Source organism: Oryzias latipes, chromosome 15 (assembly GCF_053564925.1).
Source record: "Oryzias latipes strain Hd-rR chromosome 15, Olatipes_Hd-rR_3.1".
Classification (NCBI taxonomy): domain Eukaryota; kingdom Metazoa; phylum Chordata; class Actinopteri; order Beloniformes; family Adrianichthyidae; genus Oryzias; species Oryzias latipes.
This window is the reverse complement of record NC_136251.1, coordinates 7,207,637-7,231,810: the sequence shown is the minus strand read 5'-3', so window position 1 is coordinate 7,231,810 and position 24,174 is coordinate 7,207,637. Positions and strand designations below refer to the sequence as shown.

The window sequence follows — 24,174 nt, the reverse complement described above, 5'->3', positions numbered from 1 at the left end:
AACCTGGGTAGGTTTACATTATTAAGAAATGAGTCAATACTTTGCTCTGACGGATTGATCTGTGGTGTGTACAAGTTTTTATAAAAGTTTTCAAATGCGTTATTAATTTTGACCGGGTCATGAGTGATATTTCCTGTTTGGTCCGTAATAGAGGTGATTGATGATTTTTCTCTATTAATTTTAAGCTGATTAGCCAGAAATTTGCCAGGTTTATTAGAGTTTTCAAATCTTTCAAGTCGTAGCCTTTGTATTTGAAATTGTGTTTGTTTATTAATGATGTCATTTAACTGCAGCTTTAAATTTTTCAGATCTCCCAGAATGTGTTCCTGTGCAGAAGCAGCATAAGCAGTCTCCAGGGTTTGGATTTTATTTTCTAATTCTAATAAATCTGCTTTCTCTTTGCGTTTTTTGTGCGTTGAATAAGAAATGATTTTCCCTCTCATGACTGCCTTTGCCGTTTCCCACAGAATGCACGGTGAGATGTCTGGTGTATTGTTGAATTCTAGGAAGGTTGCCCATTCTTTTTTAAAGAATTCAAGAAATTCCTGGTCTTTTAACAGAGACGTATTAAACCTCCAGGTCGTACATGAGGGTGTGGATTTTTCCCTGGAAATATTTACAGAGACTGGTGCATGATCACTGATAATAATCGGATGAATGTTGGAACTTTTAATTTCTTTTAAAAGAGAGTTACTGATTAATAAATAGTCTAAACGGGAGTGTGAGCGGTGAACTGGAGAAAAAAAGGTGAACCCTTTAGTGCTTGGATGACATGAGCGCCACGCGTCGCAGAGACCCAGATCATTCATGTACTGCTTTAGAATACTTGCAGACCTCCATGTGCGCTGGGCTGCTGCTGTGCTGAGTCTGTCAAGTTCAGGGTCCAGAACCAGATTGACGTCTCCTCCTATAATGATTGTGGAGTCAGAGTGAACTGAGAGTGAGGTGAAGAATCTGTGAAAGAAGGAAGAGTCGTCAACATTTGGACCATAGATGCTGGCGATACAAAAGTCCTTATTCTGAATGGATATATTAATGATTACAAATCTGCCTTCTGGGTCAGTAACTGTATCCTTATGAGTAAATGTAACATTTTTATTAATCAAAACAGCAACTCCTCTTTGCTTGGAGTTATAACTAGAAGAATATATGACTGGAAATTTTGAGCTGCACAGGAGGTCCTGAGATTGTGTACATAAATGGGTCTCCTGCAGTAGAGCTATATCTGCTTTAAGATCATCCAGGTGAGATAACACTTTCAATCTCTTTGGCCCAGAGCCAAGCCCACGCACATTCCAGCTAACAATGTTAAGACTGTTCATAACTGCTCTGACCAAGAGAATGTAAGGCTAAATAGAGTGTGTGCCGGTCCATGTGCGCGTGCCCGCTGATCGATGAAGAAACACTGTGCGTTTGTGTGCGTGCGCGTTTCCTGACTGTGTGAGCTGCATGTTGCATGTGTCCTATGTGGGCTTATGTGAGGTGTTTGCGGGATGTCCGCGAGTGTGTGCTGGTTCGCGTGTGCTTGCCCGTGTGCGCGCTTGTCTGCGCGCGCGTGCCCTTCCGTGCATAAATAGAAACCAACTTACCGGGGGACGTGTTACCTTTGGATAATTTACATATGAGGAGGGGGGGAGAGAGGGGAAACTAGAAAGAAGAAAGAGGTAAAGAAAAACAGAAAGAAACAAACATAACAGGAAAAACAACAGAAACATGAGAGGGGAGAAAACTTAAACTGCTTCAGCGAGATGGAGGTGTGGATGATTGATGAGCCGGTTTCATTCATTCAACACGTTTAGCCGCTGTTTTTTCGGATGTCAGATCTTCAGCAAAGCCAGGGGGTGATCTCCGGGTCTCGGAAGAGCCTTCCATCTACAAAGAGTTTATCCACAGAAACCACGGCTCTGGACCCGTTGGCAAGGTGTTTTTTCCTCAGAGGAAAAAGGATCTTTCGGCGCCGCAGGATCTCAACCGGAAACTGGTCATTGACACTATAATGTGTCCCCCTCAGTTCCCGGCCGCGGCCCTTCACCATCTCCTTTTGCTTGTAGTTGTCAAACTTGGCTACAATCGGTCGCGGACGCTGGTTGTCGGACCTTCTTCCTCCGAGCCGGTGCACCCTCTGGAACGCGATCTTCTGCACCTCCTCCTTGGGGAGTTTCAGGTGGGCTTCCATGAAGCGTTTCACCGTCGCCTCCGGGTCTTCTCCTGCCTCCTCTGGAACCCCCGCGATCACCAGATTGTCCCTCATGCTCCTCGACTGAAGATCCAGGAGGGTTTCCTTGATCGAACGGTTCTCCTCAGAAAGGCGAGCGGTGTCACTGCTCAGGGTTTTGACACTTTCTCTGAGGGCCTGATTCTCCGCTGCAAGCTCCTGCACCTGCTGCTGGCTGAACTCCAGAGACTCTCGCAGGCCTTGGAACTCTCTATGGAGGATCTCCAACAGATTCAAGCGGCCGTCAAGGCTGGAGAGCTTTTTATCAATGGAATCTAAAGCGTCACTGATTCCACTGCCTGGAGAGGAGGCAGCTCCGGGAGAACTTTCTGGTCGGACGCGTTTGGAGGAAGGAGTAGTGGTGTTGGTCTTCCCCATAACGACGGTATTGTAGCAGCTGACAACATTTTCAGCCACGGCTGAACTTAAACTGGAATAACGAGCGGATTGTGGCAACATGTCTTTATAAAAATTACAAAGAATATTGTCAGACACAATTTAAGAGTGAAAAGAACTTTAGGTTACAAAAGGGAATGTGAAATGAAAATTTGTAGAACCCGAGCAGATCTCGACGCTACGTAGTTTGTCCAAGTAGGGTTGCCGTAGTGTGACGTTACCTTCAGTCAAAAGGACCCCGAACAGAAGTTCCAGGCCGAACGGTTATGGTACCTACACCGGAAGGTTTTTATGGGTAACGTCACGCTCACTCAGTCCAGTTTTGCACCTCAATGTAGAGCAAATTCCTAATAGCCTCCTTGGTGATATATGGCAATGACAATCCTTCTGATACTAAAGGCAGCGGTGGAATGTCTTAACTTCGTTGGCGTTGAGAGTAAAGTTTCTGATTAATTATACAAATCTCAGTGAACCTCAGAATGGTGGAACAAAGAAAATTTACTTAAAAATGAGTCTTATAACAGCAGAAAACATTTCAGATTGTTATGAGCTAATATTCCAAAATAAGAAAATATAGGCCTAAATTAGTCACACAAGTGGACACAGCATGTAAATCATAGTAGTAGAGTTAAAGGTTGTCATCTGGACTTGGTTTTTAAAGTTGAAGACGTTTCACTTTGTCAATTCTGCAGCCTTTTGGATAAGAGGTGAAACGTCTTGAACTTTAAAAACCAAGTCCAGATGACAACCTTTAACTCTACTACTATGATGGAATCCACCTGGATGAATGACACTCTTCATAGACATAGCGTGTAAATGTTCATGTTAGCACATACAAAATCGTGATTGGAATTTAAGCCATAAAAGGAAAATAGTATCAAATGTTGTCTTAGCATGCTGAACATTTATTTTACTGCCTACTAGTTGCTACCATCAAACCACAAAAACGACTGTGCAAAGGTAAAAATTAGGCCTGCACAATAAATCGCTAATTTGTCGTTATCGCGATATCAAGCTGTCCAATACGCATCTCACAAAAGACAGCGAATATTGCAATAAATGTTAACTTTAAATGTATTAAAACAATATTGTGGCAGCTAGAAGTATTCAAAACATGAAATAAATCTCTTTATGCATTTGACCAATCGGATGTAGCCCTTCATGTTGTTGACCAATCGGAGCCCTTTTATGTTAGATTCTCGCCTCCTATGTAGACTAGGGTCATTTCGAGTGTAATTTAGATTTTGTTGAATCGTTCAAATGAAACTGTTGCAGGGAAATGGAAATGATGTTGTTGGTTGTTTTGCTATTTGTTCATATTTTGCAAGTTATATTGTCATCGCAATATTAATTACTAATATCAAAATAAGAGTTTTCTTCATTTAATGCAGCCATAGTAAAAATTAAACTTTAACTCAGATCACATCACACCCATTGTTGCATTTTAAAGAGAGGAGAGTTTCTGTTAATTGAGTTTAAACTATTGTTCTATTAAATATAAAATGAGATAAAAATTGTTTAAAATGTGTTATTTGCAGAAAATGTTGATAGATTGATAGATCCTATGCTATAATTATCTTTGTTATTTAGACATTAAATATTAATATAAACAAGTATTAAGATGTAAAACAGAAGGTTGCTTTACATGTAAATAGTTGTGCAGCAGCAGCAGTTTACATCAGTGATGCAAGACAACACACCACACAGCAATATGTTGTGCAAGTGGGTACCTGTTCGGGGGAAAAAAAGGTGCAAGCACCTACAAGAACATTCTCCCAGATGGTGCGAATGAGGACAGTGATTACTTATTAAGTAGCCCAGCAAAAGAGGACAGAGACTGAAGGGAAGGGAAACAAAATAGATATGCAGCCAGAAAAACCAAAAGAAAACAAAACTCAAACGAACCGTCTTCCCCAGCATGTTAAAACTCGATTTGCACGCATCTTTTTCCTTAGCTCCTGAGCTGTGCAGCTGAAATACTGCCAAGCTTTCTATAGATTTACCCCTCTGAATAGAAAATCAAGGCTCTCTGCTTATAGGATTGACAAAATGAAAACATCACATGTCTCTAGCTCCAGTAGTCCCCAGCAGAAGGACTGAACAGGGGGAAGCAACGTGAGGAAATCAAGATATGGCACTTTCTATTTTCTTGAACAGCTCTTAATTTAACATTTATGCTGTGGATTTCCTCCCTTTAGCTTTTAGCTTTGATTCTCACATATTGTCAATCGTGGTAATTCTTCTACCTCGTTATTAAGCAGTTTTCATTTTCTATCACAAAATCTATCACAGCACAGACGGGTTAGCAGGAGCTGAAAGGAGAAGTGAATCTGATTTTATTCGTTCTCATTCTGACATGAGAGTATAGCAGTCATGTAAAATTCTGCTAATTTATGTCAACGTGACTGATCCGTAGAAAACCTCTCTGTTTCATTCAAAACAGGAGGAAGACAAAGCGGAGCATGAAATGCATTATTACCCTTGTGCTATCCTAGGCACTTTAACATTGGGAGTTGGGTCATCTAGACCCACTACAGTGCTCTGAACCTTTTTTCTTCAATGATTTGTGATCTTCACTGGTGTCCATGGATTACATGAAATCTTTCCACCTTTATCCACTTTTGTCATGGTAGGGAGAACACGTCAATGTAAGGGGGGGTCATCTAAGATAGCACAAGGGTTCACCAGAGAAAGGTCCTCTGATTGATGAGCTCAGACTTTTGTCTGCACATTTCATTTAGTCTCAGTCACTTCCAGGACTGCTGTTGTGAAACTGCCTTTTCTGCTGAAAAAACCCAAATCCACACTCCAGTGCAGAAATGACATCATCAGCTCTGACTGGTTCTTTGGGTAACGTTGTGCTTTAGGTGAAAACTGAACCATTTTCATAGTTGTACAAAAACAAAATATGTTTTAAACAGCAATGATTGGAGTTGTTGAATTACACATGCTTTCATTTAACAAAGTCTTAAGGTTTTTACCTTTGTTTAAAGGCCCCCTCCAATGAAATGGTGTTTTAAACATTCTCATGTTGCATTTTTCCAATGGTGGAGGATTTGTATGTAGAAAACAAGGCTTAAAACTACATTTCTGGGTTTTTCTTTATTCAAATCATTGTGAATCAGTAACAGACGAAAAAATGACGTTTGAAAAATAACATATTTGTTACATAAAGGCCACAAGGTCACTGATGCATCCACTTGTAGTCGACTAGATCCATGCACGTCTTTGTTTTCCTCCAGCTCAAAGCTGTACAGCTTTGGATACATATTGCTCGCCATATTTGATGCACCAGTAATGTTAGGTTGGGGGTGTGAGGGGCTGTAAGCTAGTGGGCTTACTCAGCGCCAATCGTCCTGCCCACAACTCAATGAACAATGGACATAAACTGCATAATCAAAATGAAAAGACCACTGGGAAAACCCCTTCTAAAATAGATCAAAAGAAGATCGGAGAGCAGCTTTAAAAAAAAATCTGACAAAAATCTGGGGGTCTGGGGGAAAATAAAAAAGAAGTGTGAACGTTTTGCCTTGACAAGTGTTCTAGTATGGAAATGTAAATTAATAAAATTATGACTGATATTTTCCCATTTTCCTATCTAAATGTGAAGCAATCATTTCAATTTTTGGCCAGAATAATATCTCCAACACCCTATTTTTCACAGCAATTTTTGGTCTCAACCATGTTAAGTTGGTTCCCAAGTGAATTGCTTCTACAACGTTGACATTGAACTCTAAAAAAGTGCACTTGACTTTTTTGCTCTTCAGGCAAATCCTTTTCTACTATGATGACGGCCAAATTCAGAGGGGAGGCCTGCATGCCGATGGAATTTAAACCTAGTAACCTAATCCATTAAAATGACAAATAAGTCCTAATTCACGCTATGTTATTGAAAAATAAAACAAAGTGCTGTAAAAAATTATTAAAAAAAAAAAAAATCACTTGAGCATCAATAAAAAGACTATTTTCCAGTGGTCTGTCAACACAAACAGTTAGTAAGGGAAGCAGCTAATGCATTTCTGCTTCGTTTATGTTTTATTTGTAACATTAAAAGACACTTTTCTGTTCAGATTGTCTTTTACAGAAAATAAAACTCCTATTTCCACTTTTTATTTTTTGTAAATGTCCATTTCTCTATGCAAAGCGCATAATTTCCGCCCAGAGCCAGGTAAAGCGAACTGCCCGTGTGTTCTGTCACATAATGTTTAACTCAAACGCCAGAAGCCACTGAAGTTAAGCTACTTAGGAAAAGCAAGAATACGACAGGAGAAGAGCGAGAGGAAAAGGGCAAGGAGGGGGAAGGCATGAAATGAGCTTTCATTCCGAATCGGACAGGGGAGAAGAGAGACCGGCGTGAGCGAAATAGGCCAACAAGGGAAGGAGAGGTGAGGATGACTGAAGAGATTTGAGAGGAGAAGCAAATGAGTGATGAAGAGGGAGGCAGAGATGTGTGAGAGGCAAACTGCATGAGGAGGAGCTCCAAAGGCAGGTGCAGCCGTAGAGATGAAAGCCGGGAAGGATTTGGGTGAGGATCAGTAAAGGTGTGGTGAGGAAAAAGCGTGGAGGTGGATGCTGGGAAATTCATCTAACAAGGACCTGGGAATCACCCTTTACTTGAATTTTCTCAGGGAAACATGCTGACTCAGAGTAATGCTTCACCTGCATGAACTAGATCAGGGGTCTGCAACCTTTAGAGCTAAAGGAGCCATTTAGGCCAGTTTCTTTTATTGACCAGCGAGAGCCACAATGTCACAAAAATAATGCACATTATTTGTGTTTTTGTGGCCAGTAAACCACAAAATATTCACAATAATTAAATTAAAACCGTTTTGTGTTTTCTATTTACAGTAAAACATTTGTAACAGCAGAATATGCAAATTATTTTCTAAATAAACTAATAGAAATATTTTCCTGAAATGAAACTAAAGGAAAATTAAACGTGAAACTTTCTACCATTATGACGTCCATCGTTCTTTTTTTAAACCATCCAATATGAATATGACAGGATTAATATAGAATCTGATCTCTTTTAATTTATACATGTAAATGCCATTCTCAACTAGACAAAGCAGATACAAAATATTAAACTTTTTATTATCGTTTTGCTCCGTTATCTGACATTAAAAAAAAAGACAAACCTCACCTAATTCAAATGTACAAATCCATTATTTATTTAAATTAATAGCATTTTTCCTAAAAGATGAACACGTGAAGAAACTAGCTCTCCCTCATACTCAAATACCAAAAAAAGAAAAAAGGTCAAAAAGACTGACAAACAGCTGATGAACACAAACTACGCAGAAAAAAATGAAACTTGTAGATGAAGGATAAACTAAAGGATGAGCCAACATGTGCCCTGATTGTTCAAAGTCACAGGTCAGGTGTCTGTCCACACCTTCACTGACTCACACACACACCTGACCCCCTTTGTTTGGGTGGTATAAAACAGATGGCATTGTTTGTGATGATGCCCCATTCTCTTCCGAAACTGACCCTGCATCAGGGAATAAACTTAATGGCAGAAAGTCAGGCCTTCACTGAAGAAATGAGATGGAATTGTATAACCCAATGTGTTGTTTAACTACAGGTTCAAATCAAATTAAAGTTTCGTTTTAATTCATTTTTTCTAGGTGTGTACACCATGTCTGTGTCCGAAGACAAAGTTCCAGGGGAGGAGGTGGGCCGTCTGAAGGCTAAAGACCTTGATCTGGGAGAAAACGGCCTGGTGGCCTATCGCCTGATCGATGGAGATGGAATGAACGTGTTTGAACTCACCACGGACTCAGAGACCAGAGAAGCTGTTATCAAGCTGAAGAAGGTAAAGATATCTAGCTGGACCCAACCTATTAGGGTGGGGAGCAGTGAGGAGGCTGGAAAAAATATGATACATTTCCCGATCATTTGGTGAATTCTTTTTTTCCTGCCTCTCGATAGAAAGAATGTTCTGTATTTTTACAAACTTGGAGACCAAAACTTAAGGATCTGCCCTCCTTTCTCCTCAGAATTCCAGATCCACCAGGGTTCTGTTGAGGAATTTTTTGAATAGCCGTACTTTATTTTGGAGGGACAGTTGGACTAGTTTTGCAGTGACACTCTAAGACCGCATATCTCCTAACTTTTGTGTTGTCATGTTGATGGGAAAAGCCAGTTTTAGAAAACTGACTTATGTGTGAGTTCATAGACATTCCTTGTTCAATATACTGTCCCTAAATGTACTGTACATATCAAAGTTTCATGGTTAGTGGTTAATGACTTGATGGGACCAGAGCAATGCCTGATCAGAATTGCGGTCTGTAAAATGTCAGTGTGTAAGTCAGCAGTTGTAGGACTTCCCAGTATTCTGAAGTGTAGTTTTTACCAGACTCAGCCGAGCAGCGTGGATCACAGTCTGTATTTGTTACAGAAAGGAAAGATTTGTTTGACGTGAACATTTTAAACAAGGGTAGATTTGTGTATCTTTTGTAGCATTCACACAGTCAACGGTCCACTTACTTGCTTATTCACATATATTTAGGTTTCTGTGTGTATGTGTGGCTTCAGGTCAGGACTGAGTGCTGAAGTGGGCCGGTTCATAGAGCTTTCCCTCTTATGCCTCCATGTCTTATTGTTAAAAGGTTGCAGGTTTTATAGCTGCATTATCAAAGTGTGGCATGATCCAAAATGAGATCTCTTGGAGTACCCTTCTTTAGAAGTTGGACCTATTTTTAACTGAGCAGTGAAAATATGTGGACATCTGTGGAACGAAGAGGTGCTAAAAAGTCAGCAAAGAGGACTGTCCAGTCAAAGTAAAAAAGCTGGTGATTCCTCTAAAGTGGGGCACTGCCACTGCTTTTTGTGCTTTAGAGAGTGTACATGTGTTCAGTTGTAACCAAGCCAAGAAAATTTGAAATCAGAGCCATCTGGCATGTTATACAGAAGTACCTACTGCTGTTCAAGCAGATTTAACAGCAGTTTCTTCCTCAAGCTCAGGAATGATTGTGTTATTTAGAAGACAACACAGAAAACCATTCATGGTTGGACAGAAAGCTATTTAAACAAAGTCAACACTCAAAACTACATATCAGCACATTCTCTGGGCATATTTCAGCTGTCTTGTCTCATTTCTTTTGCTTTTTGTTCCATACTGCCTTTAAATGTCATGTAGTCAAAGCAACAAAATACAATTTCACCTTTCCAGGTGACTTTAATTCACTCATTTCTAAGATGTAAATAATACTGAAATGAGTTGGGAAGGTCATTGATATTTGAATCTTAAACGCATTATTCTTGACATGCTTTCATTTGCTTCCATGAAACCTTTTTGCTCCTCTTTTTCAACTTTTGTTTTTTCTCAAACAACCAGACAAAGTTGGAAAAGAGAAAAAAAAAAAAAAAAACTCAAATGTTGTTTGAGTGGGAGCAGAAAAAAAGTCTACAGCTTACCCTTTCTTCCACTCCCAAAATAAAACAAATAAACTGTTCAAACAATGTGGAATGAGAAGATGGAAAAGGAAACCACCGCCACAGTTCACTATGCATGAACACAACAGTCTAATAAGCTAAAAGTAATGCACACTATGCCAGTTTTGCTTAATTTTGCTTAATTTAGTCAGTCAGGACCCAGAATAATCTTGATTCAGCTAATCAGCAGGAAGTATAATCCAGCAAAGACAGTAAACTGAGTGGTGGATCTCAAAAAGCTGGGTTTGTCATCTTGCCTAGTATTTACTGACGTAAAGTTGCCCACTGAAAAAATGGGATTTAAACTTATTTTAGAATTCACTGGCTCTTAAGAAAACCCTGCGACAGACTGGCCACCTGTCCAGGGTGCTCCCTGCCTTCACCCCAAGTGACAGGGATAGGCTCCAGCAGCCCCGTGACCCCGAAAGGGACAAAACGGAAGAAGATGAATGAATGAATGAAGAAAACCCTGCAATCCAAGTTAGCACAAAAATATTAAAAGTATTCAGAAATTAAGCTGGGAACAGTCATGGAAAAATCCATTATTTTATGTATAATTTCCAGACGCAGACCAATTAAACAAATCACGATAAATTTCTCCAATACTTCATTTAAGCCCAGTGATCATTTTAGTAAGTTTTACAGTTTTAAAATGAACTTCTAAAGGTAAAGGTAATTCAAAAAGAAATCCATATTATTATTAAACTACAGGAAAATATGAGTTAATCTGTGTTTAATGTCTGTTAAACTGACAGCCTGAGTATTTCAATAATTATAGGAAAATTATAGGAAATAAAATATTCTAGAGGAAACATCTTGGTAGAGCAATAATGGTCTTAAAACAGTACCCTGAGGGACTCCAACACAGTTTCAACTGTTTTACACCAAACCAAAAACTCAGCCATTCTAGTTATCCTGCAGTTTAACAAATGTAGAATTTTTCCAGTCTGCACTTTCAACACTTTTTATGGAACCTTTTTTTTTTCTGTAATAACAGAAATGTTGTCTTTTTTCAGAAACATAAGTGAATATTGAGCCAATAACTGTTGGACTCACAGTGCCAGGCTGACTTTTGCTTCTCTCCATCCGATCTCGACTCAGATGTGTTTATGTGTGTGTTTGCACAAGTAAAAGCTTGCGCGGGTGAGATTATTGAGTCTTGATGCCTCTCAAGGGAAATCAAAACCTTTTCGCACCCCGAAGGCAGTGCCACGCAAAATTAAAAGCCAACTGCATGCACTCATACACACATAAGTGTGTGCACAAACACACACCTATACACACTTTCAAATCAGCATCAAGAGTAGCCTTCACTAATCTCTATTCTCTCACTCTCCTCCTCACAAACACACACACGGGGATGGGCTTTAATCAGCTATTCCCTTTCAACTGTGTCCTGACGAAAGGAGTCCACAGAATATTAAGAAGCTGTATGTGTGTGTGTGTGTGTGTGTGTTACAGAGTGCATGGGGAGAAGGAGGGGTATTATTGTGAATATTATTATCATTATTTCACAGTGATTATAGAAAGAGGGAGTGTGGGGATGAGGAGAGAGGGCAGAGTGGACAGACAGAGGGACAGAAACAGAGGAAAAGAGAACTGGGTCACATCTCTGATTGAACTTGCTGAACTCGCTTACCTGCCACTGAATTAAAGTGAAAAAAATCCACCGTGAACCTTCTGGTCCTCACAATGGATCCGAAAGCCACACAGGTTTTATCCTTTGCGAGCTTGATTGGATTTAGATGTTTTTTATCAATCATAAGCAGGATTGTCTGCCTCCAGAACACGGTCACCTGGTGTCAGTGGTTCTTCAGATTACCCCCGAAATACAATAGTACTGGATGATGGAAACTTTCAAATAAAAAGATTACATTCAGTCTATTCAGAGAGCGCCAGTTTAAAACTGAGGTCTTCTTGAGGCTCGACATAAATTAATGACAATTCGATTCACATCATAATATGTGGTTGACAAAGGGATTTATAGTCAATATTAGTTCATTTTGAACAGTCCAATTCGATCTGATTCAGGACATCTGTAGCTAAAACTAGAGCCGGTTTTACTCAGAGAAAAATACCAGGATACTAATAATGCAGGGGAAGATTTCCAGATTACCTTATTAGAACATTCTGTCACACTGTAAGGTCACATGTCTTTGCGAAATTCAATGTTAGACTGAAATGATGGCTTGATCATTGTTTGCTGTCATCACATGTGTTGTCCGCTGTGATGCACTTGGTCATTTTTACATGACAGTAAAATAAACCTATCATGCCTCAATCCAAATCGAATTTTTCTAAATTGATATCATTAATTTATATCATTTTGAAATGATTTTATGATTGTTTAGGTCAATTCGATTAACAAATTGCCTCAGACAGATTGATCTTGCTGGAATTTTGGAAATATTAATCGATTAGTTTATTAATTGTTACACCACCATGACAAATGTAAGGAAAAACTTTAAAAGAAGAAAAAAATAACATTATGATTCTTTTATTCCAAATATTTACAATTATTTAGGATTGTTATAGTCCAATACAGTCAAGTTTACCATTGTAAGAAACCTTATCTCACTTTATTTTGGTTCTGGCCTATATAGGTAACCAACCGCGACATTGCTCATACTGAGCATGAAATTGGGCAACTTTCTGGAGGGATAATTATGTTTGCTTTATAAAAAGGTCTGCCAGTTTTATATAAATCAGACAGAATGCTGGTTTATCTAAGTCCGGTGTGTCAGACTCCATCCAGGCCTTGAAGGTTGACATCCTGCTGGTTCTCCAGAAATCCTGCCTTATCTGCTGCTGATTACCTGGATCAGGTCTGTTTACCCAATAAGATGCTTCAGTGGCAGCTTAGTTGGAAAACAGTGGTCCGCGAAGCCTGCATATCTAAATGATCTGTGATCTAAAGAGCTCATAAACAACACAAACTTGCATTTTGCTAAATGCAGCCATTCTCACAAAACCCATTTAAAAATTCAAACTCATCAAGAAAGAGACATTGAGTAGATAGAGAGCACTACTCCAAAAACACAACCATGCAACCTCTTGAAGTTTAGTCATAGCTACTGGACTTAAAAATCTTCTTCCTCAAAGTGATTTGCCCTCATCCAAGTGACTTCCTCAGTCTGAGTGGTGCAGGGTTCAGTCCACATTTGTATCCTGCATGTGAAACACCCAGATTCCTGCAAATAGATGGCTAAAGGGAAGGAAAGCAGAGAAACCAGAGTCCATACCTCTCTTCTTGAAATCCCCCCCATGACCGTGTCACTGGGTGTGGCCGTGCAGATATCGAGTACCTTCACTGACAAAACTGTGTGAAAAAAACACATGTGTGACCATTTTTGCCTTAAAACCCACTGAACCAATGTAATCTCAAAAAAACTTTGGGCAATTACAGAGCAGAGATTCTCTAATGCAATATTTGTATTTTTGTCAACCAGTGCAAAAAGATACTGCTAAAAAAGTAGTTATGTGTCGTTTTATGCTCAACACTGAAGAAAAAAAACCCATACTCTTTGCTTCTTCTAGTTTGAAAATATTTGGTTTCATCCCTGATGAGTTAAACTGCTGGAAAATTCATTCAAAAAGGGGTTTTCTAGGCGATAATAATAAAACTGATGTCGAATCATCAGCAAGGAAGCTGGAAGCGATGCATTAACCTTTTGTTTGGCAGGTTGGGTTTTGTTAGTGCTTTCTTAATCAAATATTCGTTTGTTTCCCATTTCCCTCTGATATGGATCAGTCAGCCCTGCTTCCAGGCATCTGCCGTCTCAGCATCACCATTCCAGCTGGAAATGCGTTTGCTTGGAAGAGTCTTGATTTAGAGCAACATATTTAGGTTATAGCAACAACCAGGCTGCTGCCAAGCACTGCTGGCAAAGCACGCTCGCTCGTTATCACAGCAAAGAGCATTTCGTGGTTATTACATCTTCATACAATCACTGCCAGAATACTTGTTGGTGTATAAAGGTTCCCTGCAGTGAGGCAGGCTCAGTAAGTTTAAAAAAATACCTGCATTCATGTTGCCATTTCACCTAATCTTCTTTCTCTTTCGGCTTTTCCCATCAGGGGTCGCCACAGCGAATCATCCTTTTCCACCTCACTCTATCATGAACATCTTCTACCCTAACGTTAGCCAACTTCATGTCCTCTGTTAAGACATCCATATATCTCCTCTTTGGCCGTCCTCTTGCCCTCCGGCCAGGCAGCTCCATCTCCAACATCCTTCTACCAATATATCCACTATCCCTCCTCTGAACATGTCCAAACCATCTCAGTCTGGCTTCTCTGACTTTGTCGCTAACACAGGCAACGTGAGCCGTCCCTCTGATGTACTCGTTCCTTATCCTGTCTAACCTGGTCACTCCTAAGGAGAACCTCAACATCTTCATCTCCGCTACCTCCATCTCAGCCTCTTGTCTCTGTCTCACTGCTACCGTCTGTAACCCATAGAGCAGAGCTGGTCTCACCACTGTCTTGTACACCTTTCCTTTGAGTCTTGCTGGCACTCTTCTGTCACACAACACTCCTGACACTTTCCTCCACCCGCTCCAACCTGCCTGCACTCGCCTCCTCACCTCTTTTCCACACTCCCCATCACACTGAACTGTTGACCCCAAGTACTTAAACTCCTGCACCTTCTTCACCTCAGTCCCCTGTAACCTAACGCTTCTACCTTGATCCCTCTCGTTCAGACACATGTATTCTGTCTTACTACGACTGACCTTCATACCTCTTCTTTCCAGAGCAAACCTCCACCTCTCTAGCTGTTCCTCCACCTGCTCTCTACTCTCACTGCAAGTTACAATGTCATCCGCAAACATCATTGTCCAGGGAGATTCCTGTCTTACCTCGTCTGTCAGCCTGTCCATCAGCATAGCAAACAAAAAAGGACTCAAAGCTGATCCTTGGTGTAGTCCCACCTCCACCTTGAACTCCTCTGTCTGACCTACAGCACATCTCACCACCGTCATACTTCTCTCATACATGTCCTGAACTACTCTGACATACTTCTCTGCCACTCCAGACGACCTCATACAGTACCACAGCTCCTCCCTCGGCACCCTGTCATACGCCTTCTCTAAATCTACGAACACACAATGCAGCTCCTTCTGACCTTCTCTGTACTTTTCCATCAACATTCTCAAAGCAAAAATGGCATCAGTGGTGCTCTTACGGGGCATGAAACCATACTGCTGCTCACAAATCTCCACCTTCTTCCTAAGCCTGGCTTCCACTACTCTTTCCCACAGCTTCATTGTGTGGCTCATCAACTTTATTCCTCTATAGTTGCTGCAGTTCTGCGTGTCACCCTTGTTCTTAAAGATCGGGACCAGAACGCTTCTCCTCCATTCCTCAGGCATCTTCTCACTCTCTAAAATCCTATTGAACAACCTTGTTAGAAATTCCACTGCTGTCTCTCCTAAGCACTTCCATACCTCCACAGGTACGTCATCAGGACCAACGGCCTTTCCGCTCTTCATCCTTTTCAGAGCCTTCCTAACCTCATCCTTTCCAATCTCTGCTACTTCCTGCTCCACAACAACCACATCTTCCTCCCTTCTTTCCCTGTCATTTTCCTCGTTCATCAGCTCCTCAAAATACTCCTTCCATCTTTTCTGTACACTCTCTTGGGTTGTTAGCACCTTTCCATCTCTGTCCTTAATCGCCCTTATCTGTTGCACGTCCTTCCCATCTCTGTCTCTCTGTCTGGCTAGCCTGTACAAGTCCTTCTCTCCTTCCTTTGTGTCTAACCTGTCATAAAGCTCATCGTAAGCTTTCTGTTTGGCCTTTGCCACCTCTCTCTTCACTCTACGCTGCGCTTCCTTGTACTCCTGTCTACCTTCCTCAGTCCTTTCTACATCCCACTTCCTTTTAGCCAACCTCTTCCTCTGGACGCATTCCTGTACTTCCTCATTCCACCACCAAGTCTCTTTACCGTCTTTCCTCTTTCCAGATGACACACCTAGCACCTTCCTACCTGTTTCCCTGATAATCTCTGCTGTAGTTTCCCAGTCATCTGGAAGTTCATCCTGACCACCCAGGACCTGCCTCAACTTCTGCCTAAATTCCTCACAAGTTTTTTCATTCTGTAGCTTCCACCACTTGGTCTTCTTTTCTGTTTTCCCTATCTTCTTCTTCCTGACCTCCAGAGTCATCTTACACACCACCATGCGGTGCTGTCTGGCTACACTCTCTCCTACCACCACTTTGCAGTCATTAACCTCTCTCAAATGACCTCGTCTACATAGGATGTAGTCCACCTGAGTACTCCTACCTCCACTTCTGTATGTCACTCTATGTTCCTCTCTCTTCTGGAAGTAAGTGTTGACTACAGCCATTTCCATCCTCTTCGCAAAGTCCACCACCATCTGTCCCTCCAGATTCCTTTCCTTCACACCAAACCTGCCCATCACCTCCTCATCACCTCTGTTGCCCTCACCAACATGCCCATTAAAGTCTGCTCCAATAACAACTCTCTCTCCTCTGGGAAAACTCTCTATGACCTCATCCAACTCACTCCAGAATCTCTCCTTCACTTCTAACTCACAGCCAACCTGTGGCGCATACCCACTGACTACATTCACCATCACCCCTTCAATTTCTAACTTTAGGCTCATCATCCTGTCTGAGACTCTTTTCACCTCTAGAACACTGTTTACAAACTCCCCCTTCAGAATCACTCCTACCCCGTTTCTCTTCCCAACACCATGATAGAATAGTTTGTATCCTCCTCCAATACTACGTGCCTTGCTGCCCTTCCACCTTGTCTCCTGCACACACAGTACATCTACCTTCCTTCTCTCCATCATGTCTGCCAGCTCTCTGCCTTTCCCTGTCATTGTGCCAACGTTAAGAGTCCCTATTCTCAAACCTATGTTCCTGCCTTTTCCCTTCTCTCTCTGGCAACGGACCCTTCTGCCTCCCCTCTTTCTTCGACCAACAGTAGTCAAATTTCCACCGACACCCTGTAGGTTAACAGCATCGGTGGCGGTCGTTGTTAACCCGGGCCTCGACCGATCCGGTATGTCTAAAGTGTTGTGGATGATTCGCATGGTTATTTTGGCAATTTTTACGCCGGATGCCCTTCCTGACGCAACCCTCTCTATTTATCCGGGCTTGGGACCGGCACAGAAGTTACTGGCTTGCAACCCCTGTGGCCAATTATTAGATTTCACCTAATAATTGTTTCATTTATACGTAAAAAAAATGATGAAATGTGAAAAATGAGAATCAATAGTTTGAAGGCTTTTGCACATAAATGTGGGTTTTCTTTAAACGCAGTGAATCTAATCTCAAGGTTTTACACTGAAAATACACGGCAGGGAGTTTTAAGTCGGAATGTATTTTTAATTCACCTGTTTCCACATTAAAACGAATGAATATGTTGGCAGAGCTTTTTTCTTTCCTACTCGCTTTATCTCTTCGTCTTATTCCGGTGACTGAAAGCACTTTTTGTTCTCTCTTATCGCAAAGCGTCCCAAACTCCCAGACCTAATCGTGACTCATTACAAAGAGGCTGGTGTTGTTTTCATCTGCCACTGAAAGCAGCCAAACAATTAAAGGATTCATTTGCATCCAAAAATAATCCTATCACATCAGGCCATATCATGCAATACCAACATCTCAAGATTGAAGTCTCTATTTGGGTTCCTTCTGGTTTACTGCTGGGCTAGAAATCATGTGTTGTTGAGTGGTGGCACAGCCACTTGCTTCAAACCATTTATGTAGCAACAACGCCCCCTGGCAGAAAACAATGTAAAAGCACCGACTTCCACCGACTGGATCCTTCAGAGTACCTCTATGAACTGATTTACTTGCAAATAGTCATTTCAATTTCTGTTCTGTCCTCCCTGCCTTCAACAGCATGTGGACTATGAGACGAAGAGGGGCTACTCTCTGAAGGTGGAGGGATCCAACCCTCACATTGACTCTCGATTTCTTACTTGGGGACCTTACAAGGATGAAGCCACGATCAAGGTAAACATGAGGTCTTTAAGTAAATGAAGTGTGTCATGTTCACACACGAGGAGCTTTCAGCGATAGATGTTTGTGTGTTCATGTTTTTGTGCAGATATCAGTGGAGGACGCAGATGAACCCCCTGTTTTTATAGCTCCCAGTTACACTTACGAGGTGGAGGAGAATGCACCCGCGGGCGCTGTAGTGGGACGAGTTCACGCCAAGGACACAGACGCTGCCAACAATCCTGTCAGGTATCACAGACGCTCACAGATGAAACCAGGAGCCCTAGATTAAAGCAGAGAACCAGCCTCTGGACCTTTTTCTGCAGGGAAAATATTCAGAGAAAGTTGTTTCTTCCGCTGCAGTGTGGTCACTCGAATCCTAACCTAACAGTTGGAAGCTGCACTTTGTGGGAATTTGATTTTAATCTGGAGGGGGTCGAACCAAAAAAGTGTTTTCTGTTCTCTTCTTTCACATCTTCATGCAGGTCTTTTTTTAATTTTAACCCTATAATGAGACAACTAAAACCTGAAATAGAAAACATTTGATTCTTTGATTGTACAGCTATGTGGGAAAAAAAGAATGTCTAGAACTGAGTACTCCATGACTACCTCCACTGATCGTTAAAAAAGGAAACGTTATCTGCCTGAGACATCAGCCATAATGGAGCAACTGTTTCTTTACACCAGTCTGGAAAACGTAAAATGCTTTTCAACATTTGAAAAAGTGCTGCTACTTGTTCATAGAGTGTAGTTTAGTTGAGATTCAGATGACAAAAACACAATAGGTATGCCTCATACTCCTCGAGACACAGGGAGCATGATCAATGTAAAGCTACACACTTATGCAGTCATCGAAGTGAAGAGTCTTACTGGACCCATGGTGACCCTCTAAAAGCATTTACATGGTAGTTTTCATGTTTGTTAAACTTCTTTTTTTGTTTTTCAGGCTCAAATTCTAAAAAATTAAAAACATTGCTCAAAACATTCTCTACAGAATAGTCACTTGTTGTTCTGACCTCCTCGTCAGTTTAGATTCAGAAACCTTTGTGAGTCATTTTTGACTGTGCTCTTTTTTGAACAGAAGAAGAAAAAAAAACAGTCTAACAGCCAAACAAGCGTGTGATCCCTTAGGTGGATTTTAAGCCAAATTCATTGGAAAGTGTGTGCAGTAGTGGTCCAAAATAAGTTCAATGGTGTTTCCAGAGAGAAAACATTTTCTCACAAGTTTGAGTCTTACAGTTCTGTAAAATTCAGCCTTTAGTTTACCAAGAAATATGCTACAGTTTTCTCACATTGAATGTGAGGCCATCAGCCAAAAGGTGGTAATTGAAGACTACAGTAGTCAGAAACATTCCTGCATTCAGTACCAGAATAGCCCAAAGACTGAAATCCAAGTTATAGTATAAGACTGTTAGCTTTCAAATCTCATCTTCATTTAACCCTTTAAACACCGGAGATGTTGCCGGTGAAATCTAAATGACACTTCTTGACATATTTTAACTCTTTGAATAATTACGCAATCAACGGATATCAAGCTGATTTCTGAAACGGAGAAAGTGTTTTTTTTTATATTGACACAGTACTACTGTGAAGTGTCTGACAACAGCGCAAAGCCATTTTGTCTCTGCAATGGAAACAGATGATCTACCTTGATTGGGGAATCACTTCACTACCTTTGCATATCTGTGTCTTCTTCAAAAAAATCCATGAAAAAACAAAAAGCAGATGATCTGACCACGACCAACTAAAAGACTGCTTTTCTCCGCTTTAGAATCTGCTGGATTTATGGGTTGAAGAGTTACGATAGTCGAAAGAATGTAAAAACACTAGCGCTAAAGCTCTGGTGTTAAAGGGTTAAAAGTGGGATCTTCAGAGACAATCTGGTGAACCATGTTAACACAGTTGGTCAAGAGTTTCTCAACAAAGTTGAGCATCTTGTGCAGGTGCACCACAAACCATGGTTAAACTAATAGTTGCTACTCAAGATTTTTCTGTAAGCAGCGAAGCCCTCTTGCCTGCAAAACCTTTCACCTAAATGTAAATTATGAACGTTTTTAACTCTGTGTGCAGCTACATGATTCCACGATACACGGATTTGGAGAAGTTCTTCAGCATTTCAGAAGATGGGTTGATCACCACGACGAAACCGCTGGACAGAGAGACTCAGGCATGGCACAACATATCTGTGTCAGCAATAGAGATAGGTGCGTATCCTTCAGTGTGGAGCTCCAGCAGACTGTGCTATTTCTCCTGTTTTTCATCACACTATGGGACAACAAATGGTTTTAAACAGCACCCACCCATTCACAGAGGCAAGGTCAGACAGGGACTAACAGATGGTGAAATCCCAGATAGCCACCAGGCTGGCTGTACATTTGCTGGCATACAAACCCCATAACTGTCACTCTGCAGGACTGGACGTGTGCCATCACTTTTATGTATGGACTTTAGATGGATTCAGGATGGCAGCTATGGTTCCATTTTTTAAGTGGAAGTTAAAAAAAAACAGTTTTGACAGCTACTAGATTTGATTGTTTACATTTTTACAGTCTAATGTTCTGAGAAGTAAAACTTTCATTAGAAGTGATGAAGACGAAGAGGTTTCATCTGCAAAAAACAAGTCAATCTAAATCACAAAAACAAACAATGCTGTTCGTTCCAGCTGTTGAGTCTGTGAACATCAGAAGAACTGTAAAAAATGTAGTCACCGCTAACAATTTATTTTTAAAAGTATGTGTGACTTCGATGGTCATTTGCACAAATAACGGGAGTCAACCGTGAAGCCGTGATAGAAAATACGGTTAAAACCTCCACTTCAAACACTCTAAAAGTCCAGAGCTTTGGCTTTCACAGGCAAATCGGCCACAAGCCACAGCAGCCCCGCCCTGGTATTCTGTGGTCGGGGCTCAAGCTAACCCAGCGCCGCGTGGTTTCCCATGTGGCGTGCTAGACGCCAGACAGGACATATGGAAATGGGCTTTCCACCCACAAAGCTAGAACCGTTTCAGACAAACCGCTCACAGGCTCTGGGAAGCTAAATAAATGCCTACTAATGATAGGGTAGGAGAAAAATGACACTGATTAGATCTGCAAATATGCAACAACAGCAACACAGAAATGTGGTCCTTCTGTGTTTTAAAGCTAAAAGTGCTTTAGTCCGTCGTGCAGGGAAACTCTGAAGAAATACTCAGCTTTTTTGAATGCATTTATATGTGGGGTTTATTGCATATTAAAATGAAAACGGAAAAAAAAAATCCCAAACAGTCAAATCAAAGTAAGAGACAGCTGGCTGAGAGGCTGACTGATTGTGAAGCAATCTCACTAAAAATATAGGTTGACTTTTTTTTTTTTAACTCGCTGCTAAATTAGGATAAGATCATAAAAATGCAGGCAATCACAAAGCCTAATTTCTGATGGTTCCTTTCTGTGGCGTGTGTAGGAGGCCACCATCAGGACGCCAAAGTGCGGGTTAACATCAAGGTGAAGGACGTAAATGACAATCCGCCGGAGCTGGCTTCTAACAACGAAGTTCTGATGTGCGAAACCGTGTCGCCGGGGAAGGTAGGTCGAAGAGTCGGCACTCGAAAAAAAAAAAAAAGAGGTCCCCCCCCTCAATTGCTGATTTCTAACTTTCATGGTAAAGGTCATCGAAACCGTGAGTGCTCTGGACAAAGACGAGATGGATCACAGACAGCACTTCTCCTTCAGTCTGGCCCCGGAAGTCGCCCACAATCAGAACTTCTCCCTGACAGACAGCAGAGGTAAATGTCTGTCCCTGTGTCTTTTCCGTCTTCCTTCCTGTTTCTGTCCTCTCCTGCAGCCTTTCCTTCTGTTTTTTCACCTGCAGTCTGTTACTCAGCCCACCCCCCATCCCCTTCTTGCTCAGATTAGATCAAAGCAAAAGCAGATGGAGGCTTACAGCACCTTCTAGAAATCAGCAGGTGCTCCCAATCTTCCTCACACACACTCATATGCACACACGCACACACACACACACACACGTGTCCTGCAGCCTGTGTTAATTGCAATGGGATCTCTGTCCGTCTGTACATGCATCTTAGGGAAGGTTGGGGGGTTGGGGATTAATTCAATTAAGATTTTTGGAAAAAGTATAGAATCAAAATAAAAATGAACATAACACTGTCAAACAAAGCATCACTAGAATTATGGGAGAGGACACGCAGTAAACACCTTACAACTTGATATTCACCAATACTACATCAAACTGAACTGCAGCGGTAAGAGTACTATGCAAGGAGTAAGTATTAACATCTTCTTCATGTGTGCGACATTCTATGATTCAGACTAAAGTATTTCACTGATGATGTCATTATTAGGGAAAAAAAACTGTCCTAACACTTCCTACAAAATGACAATATCTTCTCCACTGTAAGGCACACTTAATAACCTTTTTTCTTTTTCAAAAAACAACAGTGTATCTCATAGTCCAGTGTTATAAATATGGATTATAGTTATTTTGAGAGGTAAACAATGCTCTGACACAATGTTTGCTTGGGTGTCACTGTGATATGCCAACATGGCTAATGTCTAGTGATGTCGGACTTTTTTACGTGTCACGATCAAGGTCTGTCTCTTTTGTCTCGCTTAATGCGTCTCATGGTTCGCCTTATAGCTTAAATAACTTCGAAATAGACCATTCATTGCCGTATAATCCGGTGCGCCCTGTAGTACAGAAGATAGAGTAATCCATACGGATCGTTTTAAAATTCAGTGTCTCCGTCAGACTTCTGTGTACACTTTCCCTTTTTTCATTTTGCTCAGAAGATGCTGAGTTTGGATCAGTGTTCAGCTAAAAGAACCAAAGCTCATGAACTGAAAGATGGACTAAATTAAAGAAACTTTAGCTTCATTTTTGTCACATTTCCGATGAATCTTTGTTATTTTGGCTTAGCAGTGCCATTTTTCTTCAACTCTGCTATAGACCCATATTGTTTGGTCTTTGTCTGTTTACTGAATTTACTGAATGAATTTTCTTATTCCTGTAGTGGTTTTACATTCTATTCTCATGTGGAATCCTTGTGCTTGGCTGCTTGCTCTACAAAAAAGGTTCTCTGCTGTTAAGTTCTCCTTCTTAGTTGATAACGACTTTTACAGAGATTCACATGTCATTGACCTCATGGAAGAAAACAGAGATCAAGTTCTACTCACTAAGGCGTGGTAGCTACACTTCCTTAGAGCACCACAGCCTTAAAGTCCCACTCCAGTAATCTTTTGTAAAAATGTTCCCAGTGGACTTTTAATAATGATTATGCTGTTTTTTGGTAAAATAAAATAAAATAAAAACTGTCCCTTTTTTCTAGGACATAGTTTCTGCAGAGCAGCAGACTGTTGGTGCAAAGTAAGCCTTCCCATCATCCCTTTTTTTCATGCCCTCCCGCACACCCCCAACCTAACATTAGGGGTGCAACAAAAATGGTGATCAGTATTGGAGCTGTTCAGTTTTGAGCGAGAAAAAATGAGCTCAAATGAGGAAAAACCGACATTAATTTCTCTATTTGTCCGCAAGTGGATGTATCAGATTTGAGCGGAGCAGGGAGCTAGTGGCCGGCCGGTTGAAGCATGTACGTAACAACAACAAGCTTTTTCAAACTGCTGTTCTTCATCTGCTCCAGATATTAAATACTCAGAAATTCAATTTTGATCTATATTTTCTATACATGTGGACTCCATCCGTATAATGCTGCAAGATAATGTTAAAAAAACACCAAAAACACCATTTTCATTACAGTGGGTCTTCTTGACGTCCGGGACTATCATCTGTTTTCAAATAGACAGGCTTTTTGGATGACTTTAGAGAACTGCATTTCATGTTTACTGTATATTATAATGAAAAATGTGACCATCTGAATCATGTAAAGATGATAATTGCAAAGATACCAGGAAACGAGCAAATGCTTTTTCACACAACTGCAGCTATATTTTGGCAGCACTGCTGATTTATTTGTTTAGTTACTTTATGCTATTGTACATGAAGCCTCTAAAGTGTCTCAGAAATAACTCAAACGCCTTTGTGCTATTAAAGCCCTTTGAACACCAGACACCACATGTTTCAGCCTGAAAGAAAAAGTGCAGATGTTTAAGTCACAGCTGCTTTTGGATATATTTTCTTTTTCAGCTGATGAACGAGC

The 24,174-nt window shown here is 40.9% G+C and overlaps 1 protein-coding gene across 2 annotated transcripts in view; it reads left to right on the top strand.

Annotated features, from left to right (window-relative positions):
- The window catches only part of cdh11 (cadherin 11, type 2, OB-cadherin (osteoblast)), a 111,216-nt gene that overhangs the window by 82,477 nt on the left and 4,565 nt on the right, over window positions 1–24,174 (top strand). For both annotated transcript variants that reach the window (XM_023962938.2, XM_078932306.1), the window contains 6 exons: window positions 8,242–8,429; window positions 17,927–18,040; window positions 18,135–18,274; window positions 20,096–20,229; window positions 21,465–21,586; window positions 21,669–21,786. In XM_023962938.2, the coding sequence (XP_023818706.1) occupies window positions 8,242–8,429; window positions 17,927–18,040; window positions 18,135–18,274; window positions 20,096–20,229; window positions 21,465–21,586; window positions 21,669–21,786 (816 nt within the window). The remainder of the gene's footprint in view (window positions 1–8,241; window positions 8,430–17,926; window positions 18,041–18,134; window positions 18,275–20,095; window positions 20,230–21,464; window positions 21,587–21,668; window positions 21,787–24,174) is intronic.